Source organism: Mus pahari, chromosome 3 (genome assembly GCF_900095145.1).
Source record: "Mus pahari chromosome 3, PAHARI_EIJ_v1.1, whole genome shotgun sequence".
In the NCBI taxonomy this organism is placed as follows: domain Eukaryota; kingdom Metazoa; phylum Chordata; class Mammalia; order Rodentia; family Muridae; genus Mus; species Mus pahari.
The window spans coordinates 119,825,410-119,836,033 of NC_034592.1; the positions used below are offsets into that span (position 1 = coordinate 119,825,410).

Consider the following 10,624-nt stretch of genomic DNA (forward strand, 5'->3'; position numbering starts at 1 on the left):
TTATGAGGGGCTTTATGAATTTAAATTAACAAAGGCAGCTACACTAAGAGTCAGCTTGTCAGAAAGATACAAAGGGAGATACAAAGGTAGGCAGATTCCTGAGTTCAAGGTCAGTTTGGGACACGGAGAGTCCAGACCCAGTTGTGGTAGAAATGGTAATTTCAGGACAGGGTCCCACCCAGCTAGTGCTTAACAGAGGCAGGCAGATCTCTGAATTCTTTTGCAATGTTAAGAGAAAATGTATGCTTGCTGCCTCCTAAAAATTAAGGGGCTTGGGTCACAGGATGCTGATTCATAGGATAATCAAAAAGGAAACCTGAAGAAAATGACTGAATTGATATGTAAATAAAAAAAAAACTGGGCTTTTGGGCTACATGAGATGAGCTAGGAGACTCCCTAGCAATTCTCTAGAATTTTCTCTAGCAAGAGCTGAGCTGTCTGGAGATCTCTGGAGAGCGAAACTGCTCTTCAAGAATCTTTTCTATCAGGATTTCTGACTTGGTTGGAAGATCCAATAATTTTTATATAGTGTGTTTCTGACTTTGGTCAGAAAACCCATGAGCTATCCAGATAGCTTTTAGAATTTTTATTAGCAAAGAGAACTGTCTCAACCAGAGATTTTCGAATAGCCAGAAAAAGCTGTCTAGAGCAGAACAGAACACACAAACACACACACAGACACACACACACAGACACACACACACACACACACACACACACACACAAACACACACACACAGAGAAGGGGGTACAGCCTGGAAAGCCATTTCAGCAGAATCTAGGCCGCCAGCTTGGAGCCATCCTTTTCCCAGTTCCCAAACACCTCTTCTCTTGGGAATCCCTCTCCAAGCCACGGCTGGACTTGGGCAGTGTAGTGTTGACTTTAAATAGCTAACATACAGAGATTTCCTAACATGGCCATAAGACCAAACAAGCATTTTGAGTAAAGAAGACTTTTAATATATTTGGCCTAATTCTCTACTGTTTTTCCTGCCCCAACTCTTTTCTTTTATTAGTAAGATCTTAATAGTGTTGGACTCACTTAGATTGGTAGTTTGACTGCTCTATGTCCTGTGAGGCCCGCAGAAGTCCCAGGACAGTCACTAACTTCATTCTTTTCTGCACTGCCTTTCCTCTCTTCTTCTGTAGCTATCAGGGGTCCCTGCCCTGTCTGTTGACATACCCTCTACAGCAATGCTCAGATCTCAATCTTCATTAGTTTATACATATAAACTAATGTTTTGCCAGCATGGATGTCTGTACACTACATGCCTGCCTGGTACCTGTGGAGACCAGAAAGGGTGTCACATCACCTGGAAGTAGAGTTACAGACAGCTGTGAGCTGCCATGTGGGTGCTAGGAATTGAACCTAGGTCCTGTGGAACAGCAGCCAGTGCTCCTAACTGCTGAGCTACCTTTCTTACTTTTAATCACAACAATGTGCTTATGATTATTTTTTCTTGTCATTTATTTCTGCCAGAATGACCTTCTCTGAAATTATTTTCACCAAGAATTCTTATGCCACAATTTACCATCAGAATTTGAATAGTTTTCTTCAAGTATTAGAGAAGTGCTGTCTTCTACTTTCCTCTCCACCGTCCAACTTTTTTTTTTTTTTTTTGGTTTTTCGACACAGGCTTTCTCTGTGTGGCTCTGGCTGTCTTGAAACTCACTCTGTAGACCAGGCTGGCCTTGAACTCAGAAATCCGCCTGCCTCTGCCCCCCAAACGCTGGGATTAGAGGCATGTGCCACCATGCCCGGCTCAACTCCCGACCTTTTTATTCCGAGAAGGGTCTTACTGAGTTGCCTAGGCAGGGCTCAAGCGCTGCTTGAGCAATGGTCGTGTCAGGACCTCCTAAGTAGTTGAGGCTGCAAGGTTAGTTACATTTCCAGTATTTCTTAGTAAGGATTATATACAACTTTAGAGAACACAGATCATTTTATTAAAATATACCAACAAATTTATACAACATTTAAAATGAGAGCAACAATGTAACATCAAGGAAGGATCAAGCTTTACAAAAAGCTAATGTACAGAACTAAGAAAAGTGAAGACTCCTATCTGGCCAATGGAAAGGTATAGGTCACCCCTTGTTGGAACAACTTGGCGAAGCAGCATGGGGAAATTTCCATTTTTCTAGGTGACATACTATCTTTAGTGTTTGTAAACCTCCAAACTTAAATGTGTGTGAGGACACCAAAAGTGGGGTGATGGTGATGCTAATAAAGGCATCGAGAATTTTTATTAGTCTATATATTTCTATTTAACAACCATAATTTTCCTTAAGTATACAAGTATACTTTTACAGATCATCTGTTCACCTATGGAGAACAGGCCTTTGGGAGAGAACAATATGCTCTCTTAGACACCTCAACTAGTTTGCTTCATAACATATATATATGCCATTCTCTTATGTTAGTTTTTATCTTCAATGACATATGAAAGATCTAAAATCAAATTGGCTGTCTCTACAGCCGCCTGTAGGCCATGCAGCTTGGCAGTGAAGCAGTCCACAGTCAGGTTGCTGGCTGAGCCCACAGCTGCCTGTGGAAGGCAGGTTTGTGGTGCAAAAGGATGATAAGTGCTTCTTAAGACAGACCAGCTGAGCTCTTCCTGGCTGTTGTACAAACCACAGCCACACCGTGACAGCGTATCTGACCAGTTACCAACAGAGGCAGAATCTGCTTGACAGGACCAAAGGTGTCCATACTTCATGTCAATGAGGATTTCACCACCATCATGTTCCAAAGAGCCAGCAACGGACTCTAGAGCACTGCAAAATGCTTCGGCAGCAATGTGGAGCTTTGCCTGAGAACACCCATCATCGCTGACAATAGCTTCTAACTCGTGATGAACCTAAAGGTGGTGGCCAGTAAAACCATACATATTAGTTAATATGAAAATGTGTAGAGGAATTTTAATCCAGCAACATGGCTGCTTTGACAAGGGATCACATCCAAAAACCTTCTTAATCTATATGATCTGGCTGGAATACAGATATGCCCTGAGTATACACCTTTCATCCCTAACAATGAAGGTAAGGTTACTTTTTAGAAGGAAGCAGACATGTTTGAAAGTGACAAGTAATTGAGGGGCAGACAAAGTGATGAATCAGAGAAAGATATGACAGAATGAATTAAAGATAGGATATGCCCAACTCTCATGATAACAGCACAGAAAAGAGAGGCTATTAAGAGCAGAGAGAGAGAGAGACAGAAGGGGTGCGGTATGTGTGAATGGCAGTTTTACAGAAACAGGTTGAAAAAGAACAGGGTATACAAAGGCGAAGACAGAACAAGTCAGAGAATGAGAAAGAGCCAGAAGATTAGAACAGGTTGCCAATGTTAGTGCAAGGCCAAGCAGAGCAATTCAGAAAGACGCTGAGAGAAGCTAGACAAATCAGTTAGCTTAGAAGATTAGATTGTACAGAGGCTAGAAGCTTCGAGGCCTAGGCCTAGGAATAATTAGAACAGAGAAAAAACATGCTCTGGGCTTGACTCAAGCCATGTATTTGCACAGCTTGGGTATGGCTCTCATCTCATTGCTTCGTATGAGGAAAGCAAAGCAACATTTACAAAGATGCTTCAGAAAAATAGGATACTTGATTAAACTCTTGTTCATAAAGTTAGTGAGCTTTATCACTCAGGGTTTGGCAACAGTGCTGCTTGGCTTGTATGAGTCAACCTGCTAGGCTGTAAACCTTAACATGGTTGGCCAAAGGAAAAGTCTATTTCTGGTCATGTGACAGAATGAAAGAATTAACCCTTTCATCAGCTTATTCTAAATGGCTGCCCTTTGGTCACTCCTTAAATATATAAAGGACAATTGTATGATTTAAAAACAAACAAACAATGCACACCAGACAAAACTGCTAAAGACTAATGAAGTACTTATCATATCAGCTAAATACTTGAGATCTGTTTAAAATTATATTGCCCTTTAGTTCTGAGCATTAGAACATCAGAAACTGGAGAATTTCAGAATTCCCAATAACAGAATGTCAGCATTAACATGCCTTACATATAGACAATACTCAAAGAACATGATCATTTGTTATATTAGAATCATAATAACCAACACAATCAATTTAGTATCTTGTATTTATAAATATTACATTCTTGAAATCAACTACATTATCTGAATTTTGAAAAGTTAACTATCAAAGGTTCCTAGAGTATTATGATTTGGCCATTGTCTCACAAAACAAAAATTGTTGAAAGTTCAAATAATGTACAGAGGATGTTTAGCTTACCTTGTGTCTTACATATGCAGCCAAGTGTGTTTCCGTACAGCCACCTCCCAATAAAACCCATGGTTCCTTGATTGTTAACTGCAAGACATGCATTGCTGTTTGACACGTGAGCTATGGAAGAAACAAATTAAAATTGGGATCTCATGCTAGTACACAAACCACACCACTCTCACAGCATCTTAGACTGTGAACTCAGAGCCGATTTTTGAATTTCCAATTCTCTCTCTGTGAGTGGTAAGAGAAAGGGCAGGCCAGGACACATGAATAGAGGTTGGGGACAGTTTCCACTATGTGGGTTCTACAAAGTGAACCTAAGTCATCTTGGTGGTAGGTACCCACATTTTTTCTTAACTTAAAAAAGTTATGTTTATCTTGCGTGTATGTAGGTCAGTGTGCACATGTGCTATGGTACAAGTGTGGAGGTCAGAGGACAACTTGTGCGAGTCAGTTCTCTTCTTCCATCATGTGACTCCTGAGAACTGTATTCAGGTCATCAGGCAGGGTATTCAGTGCTTTTACCCACTCAGTTATCTCAGTAGTGTAAAGGTACAGATTTTAATTTACAAAGAACAAAATCTATTTTATCAAAGTTGTAATGTGACTAATACACATTTCCAATAATGACTAGAGAATAAAGGACACAATGGTCTGCTTTTACAGAATTAGATTTTCTTTCCATCTACTTTGCTCACAAACATATGGCCTAAAAATGTCCGCATTAACAAGGTTTGGTGGTATTTCCATAAAAATTAAAGTCTTAAGTTGTATGAATGTTATACAATTGTATAAATTGTTTTAGAAATGATAGTGAGTACTAAGTAATAAGTAAAAAAGAGAAATCTCTGACTTATGAATGAATCTTTAAGCATATGTGAATATTTAAACTCATCATCAATTTCTAAGCTGTCAGTTCCCTTATATAAAATGTACAGAAAACAATAAACTCTACTCAGAAGTGGGCAATGGATAATGATTAAGAAATCCACTTTCTGACTGAATTACTCATACACATTAGCAGCACTACTCAGTTCAGCCATGTTCAACCTGTGGCACATGGGCATGGGCATGCTTCCCCGGGTGGCTATGGATGCAGCATATCATGTTTGTAGATGGCAATGTGGTATCGCTATGCCAAAAGACTGGATACAATCCAACTTAATTTCTCAGAAAAAGTTCCTATTAAGAAATTTCAGGTTTCTTATAAAATGCAGAAATGACAGAAGGTACACTATATTCCAAATTTACTGTAGCAGCCCGTTAAATTAGATTACTTGAACCTTTGCCCCTCCTCTGCCCTCCTATGGTCCTGGGATTGGAGCGCATATGTATCAAACATATGTTTTACCTTTGAGCTATATTGCCAGGCCCTTCTTCTGTCCCTTTTGGTCTTGTTATTTATATCATTATAGAAATTATAGAAAAATATGAAAAACCAAAACAAACAACCCAGACCTCACCCTGAAGACCCTTTGCATGACTGCTTCATCCCTGCTGCAGGCCTTGGAATCCACCTACCTTCAGCTCCTCCCAGGCAGTGTCATTTCTGCTGCAGAGAAGCAAGCTGCAGACAGTGGCCTCATTAGGAAGAAGATGAAAAAAATGTTTGGAGCCAAATCTTGCAGAGCACACATCTTTCACACTTCCATAAGTAGTAGAAACTATTGGGTTTAGAGAACCAATAGGCGTTGCTCCTATATTTGTAAAGTATAAAAAATATAAACTGCATAAGCAAAGATGGGACCCTTAAAACAAGTATCAAGAAACCACAAACGTTAATCCCTAGCTAGTATAGGGGACCCCACAAAAGCTTATTAAGAATATGAAATATAGGATAAAAATGCATCTTCTTAGATCTCTGAAATTTACATCCTATTTAAATGATATATTATTTCTCCTCCTCCTCCTTCCCCCCCGCCTCTCCTTCCCCCTCCCCCTCCTCTTTTTGGCATGGCATTTTGCTATGTAGTCCTGGCTGGCCTGGAATTCACCATGTAGACCGAGATGAACATGCAATAATCCTCTTGTTTCAGCCTTTTGAATGCTGAAATTACAAATGTACATGTGGCTATCTTTGCTTGTTTGGGCTATTTTTGTTTATGGACTTTGTCATAGTTACTTTTCCATTGCTGTAACAAAATACTCCATCAAAAGCAACTTAAGGGGGAAAGGGTTATTCTGGAGCACAGTTCACGACAGTAGAGAAGTTACAGAAGCACAAGCTCAAAGCAGCCATTCCTATTTGAATATTTGCAAAACCTCTAGAGGGAGTTAAGTTATATAAGGAATTGACATGGACTTCTGTAAGAAATAACACTTAACATTTGAATATCAAAACTATAACTTGCAGCAATTCACTTCTTTGGAGTCCAGATTTTTTTTTTCTGAGAGTCCAGACTGTCCTTGAACTTGCTATGTAGATGAGGACCTAGGTTCTTGATAATCCTGTCTCTTCCTCCCAAGTGCTGGATTAGGTATGTACTGTCATGTCCAGATACCAGAAAACTTTGAGTTGGAATTTTAATTTTGTGTTCTAGGTATCTAAGTGACAATTTTGGACTAGTGCAGAAAACCAGTGCCTGTTTCCATAGCACTGGTGCTCTAGGACAACATTCCACACTTTAATTTAATTTACAAATCCAGACTACCCAATGTACTGGGTAAAGTAAGCTGGAAACAGTTAAACTAATGCAAATTAGTAGATAATTTAGATCATAAAAAATGAATTCCAAATAACTATTTGCATGATCTTAGTAACTTTCATTTTGATGGTCACTAGGTTGACAATATCCAATGTTTGGCATACATGGTTTTTGGTGAACTTTAATTAGTTTAGTGGGTTGTAACACACAAGGCAGGTGTGATAGCTTGTGGTCAGGACTTTATGACTAGCCCCAAAACACAGGTGGACCTTGCTCAACAAAAGGCAACCACTGCAATCAATATGAACGTAACTGATAATTTGAGTTTGTCAGTGCGGTTTCAGGGACATTGAGAAGTGACTCATATCAGGAATTCAACTTACTTTTGTCCTAACCATGTATGTGTGCTTCGTCTGCTGTTTGTGATTGTTACTCACCAAATAATTTTAAAGGTCTGAGGGCCAGGCCTATTAGTATCCCTGGCAGTAAAGGGTGCCCTTTGATCTCAAGAACCTAGCTATAGATATTCTTGGTAAACATCCAGCATTGACATATTTCTTGGAGTTATAATAAAAGTGAGAAAAATGAAGTATTCCAACCAGAAAAACCATTTCCTGAATGTAACAGGATTTAAAAGCTTTGTGAATTTTAAAATTTTGTGTTCAACACTGAAGACCTTATAATTATGTTAGACTTTTCAACTGCCTATAAAATATCTGAGGGTTAGATCAGAACAGACTACACCTGAGGTTGGAAATGGCCACCACCATTCTAGTTTTTAGTAACTGGGCAATGGAATCTTTTCCAGAAACAACAGACATGATTACAGAAATGATACAAATTCTGTAAAGTTGGTGGCTTCTAAAAATGTTCAAGGTATTAACAGTGACACAAACTAAACCTCTCTGCTCAGAAAGGGTGACGATAGATTAACTTTAATGGGCAGAAGCCAGGAGAAGCTTTTACCTGTCACTTTGCTCAGAGATTCCATCAGAGACACTCCAACTCTGTCGATGGCAGTAATGTGATGCTCACTGAGGAACTGTTTCAAAGACGGGTGTATTACTTTTTGGCACAGGACAAGGTCTACATGATCAGTGACTAGTTGCCTTCCTAGACTAAGCAACTGCCCTAAAACTGCACTCTCAAGGGACACTTGGTAATGGACCACCACCGTTCCTTCTCCAGCATTAGAAAAATCTCCAGATAAAGATGTACAGAAGAGGGCCACCCTAAGGGCACTTGACTTTTGGGTGGGTAATAACCTCCTTACTTGAACTTCTGATGCTTCAATGAGTAGTCCAGGTAATACAGTAGAATCTGTAACTCTTTGGCCCTTTAAGGGAACGATTATACTCTTCCCTAAAACCATTTGTTCTCCTGCACTTTCTGGAACTGTAAGTAAAAAAGCTTTCAAAATCAAAGCACCTATGTGATCTGTTTCCTTTCTGGTGAGCATACAGGCTGGTTTGCTTGTTAAGATACTGTGCACCAAGCTGAGGAAGGTATGTGTACTTCTGAAGTCAACTGGGATTCGACAACTACAGGCTTCAGACTTGAGATAACTGGTACAGAGACTCAAGAGGTATTTATTTAATTTAATAGCAGTTGCGGGTGTCAAATCTAGTCTTTGAATATTTTCAATTAAGTTGCAGCACAGAATGGCTGTGAATAAGCCGCAGTCACTGAAGCAGGACACATGATTCTGCACGGATGACGTTAGGACTTTTAGTACAGGATGGGTGACTGAAAGGTTTCGAAGCAGGGCTGAGGACTGGGAGGTTGTGCACACACAACCTCCCAATCCATTGTGTAGCTGCTTCAGCCTCCCTGAAGGGCCATAGCATGAGGCTATGATTCCTTTCAAGACAGAAAGTGTGGACCTGACTTTCTCACTTGTCAATGGTTCAGTTTTACACATCGATGGCTTCTTAGCTTCTAACCGAGACATGTTGCTTCAGGTGTAACTTGTGAAGGCAGCTTTAGTTTGTTCACATGGTTTTCATTTTATTGCACTGTCATGTGTTTGCACATTAAAGACTGTTCTCCAGGTATGAAAGTCTGCAGGTGCAGCATTAACCAGCAACAACAAAATCAAGTGGTCTCAGACAATAACCAGCATAGATTAATTTAATGACATTAATAATCCAAAGTATTTATTTTGCTTCATTCTTCAATATTCTTTTGTCTGTCTCTGGACTCAGACCTCACAGACTCTTTTACAACTCTCTGTATAAAGTATGTTCCAAGATGGACGCCTATGAAAGTCNCCCCAGCCACAAGAAGCCAGTTCTTTCTAATCCAACTGGGGTTTTTCATTTCTTCTTTTATTATCAAGTTCAGATTCAAAGTTGCTTCTTTCTATAAGAAATTTTAAAAAATTAGAATAATTCCATAATACTTTATAGGTAGCAAATTTAGTAATTTTAATACTCAGCTCCATTTTTAGAAAAAGAATGTTAACTGTCACAAGCCTACTGGACGTGAGAAAGGGAACCCAATGGACTTAATACTCCTTTGCTTCTAGAAGACAAACGGCACATTAGAAAATCGAGGCTTTTTCACCCTTCCTGACCAGTGTTCACAGTAGTAGAAGGTACTCTGCACAATACCCTAAGAGGAAGGTAAACATCAACCCAGCTACGAACCCTTTGACCTCCAACAGTGACCTGTCTGCACTATTGCTGGTGAACTAGTAGTACAACCATGTGAGTAAGCAAACACTATGTGATTGGATTTTAGGTCCATTTCATGAACTGGAACCCATGCCTGACACTGCCAAAGTGGTCAATAACCTGAAAATAGATAAGATACTGAACCTAGAGGAAAACCCAGTTATTCTGTTAAGAGGTCATGGCAATAAAATGACTCCTATTATACTCATAGATTAGAATCTTGTTCAGCCATCATCAGAGAAGCTTTTTCCTGTAGGACATAAGGACGCAGACTCACAAATGGAAAACGTGCAAAGAATGAGAGACCTGGGAACACTCAATCCTAAATAGGAAATCTTCATCAAACCACTTCCCTTAGGACTAAGGAACCACGTGGAAGAGGAGATAGAAAGAGTGTAAGAGCTAGAGGTGATGGATGACTCCCAAGAAAAATATCTTCCAGACATAGTAGTATGGCACACACATAAAGTCACAGCAACTGTGGCAGTTTGCACAGGGCCTGTACAGGTCCAAAACAAAAGGGTTTCCAGTGCTAAGAAATAGCTTCTCCTATTACATAAGCTCCTATTACTAACCCAGAAGCTATCTCCAGCTGACAGCTACTTTTATAGGAAAAACTACTTTTTCAGAGAGCTACACAAACCACATATGAGGCCCCATGGCTAAGAGATGGGCAACATAAAAAAAATTCATTAGAGAGTGTATGTATTTTTTTTTGTCTCACATTGCATTTTTAAAAAACTTTATTGGTCTTTTACTTTATGGCCTCTTTGCATTTTTCTGGGTTTTGTTTGTGTATGTCTTGACATGTATATTTCTTGTTCATTGTTTGTTTAGTTTTATTCTTTTTTTCCCTGTTTGATTTGAGAGAGTGAGTCTCGAGTTGGAAGGGTAGGTAGGTAAGGAGGATCTGGGAGAGGAGGGAGGGGAAACTATGAGCATAGTACATTGTAAAAAAAATTATTTTTTTCTTTTCTTTTTTTATTTCTTATTTTTCATTATTTTCTTTATTTACATTTCAAATGCTATCCTGAAAGTTCCCTATATCCCCCCCCC

At 39.4% G+C, this 10,624-nt stretch overlaps 1 protein-coding gene across 5 annotated transcripts in view; it reads right to left on the reverse strand.

Annotated features, from left to right (window-relative positions):
- Positions 1-1,921: 1,921 nt before the first annotated feature.
- Mkks (McKusick-Kaufman syndrome) overlaps positions 1,922-10,624 on the reverse strand; it is an 18,656-nt gene continuing 9,953 nt past the window's right edge. For 2 of the 5 annotated variants that reach the window (XM_021192280.2, XM_021192279.2), the window contains exons 3-6: positions 7,860-9,254; positions 5,770-5,945; positions 4,255-4,365; positions 1,922-2,858 (exon numbers count right to left, since the gene is read on the reverse strand). In XM_021192280.2, coding sequence (XP_021047939.1) covers positions 2,418-2,858; positions 4,255-4,365; positions 5,770-5,945; positions 7,860-8,844 — 1,713 coding nt within the window. In that variant the 5' untranslated portion in view covers positions 8,845-9,254 and the 3' untranslated portion in view covers positions 1,922-2,417. The remainder of the gene's footprint in view (positions 2,859-4,254; positions 4,366-5,769; positions 5,946-7,859; positions 9,255-10,624) is intronic. The other 3 variants (XM_029536083.1, XM_029536082.1, XM_029536084.1) reach the window with 2 other exon arrangements.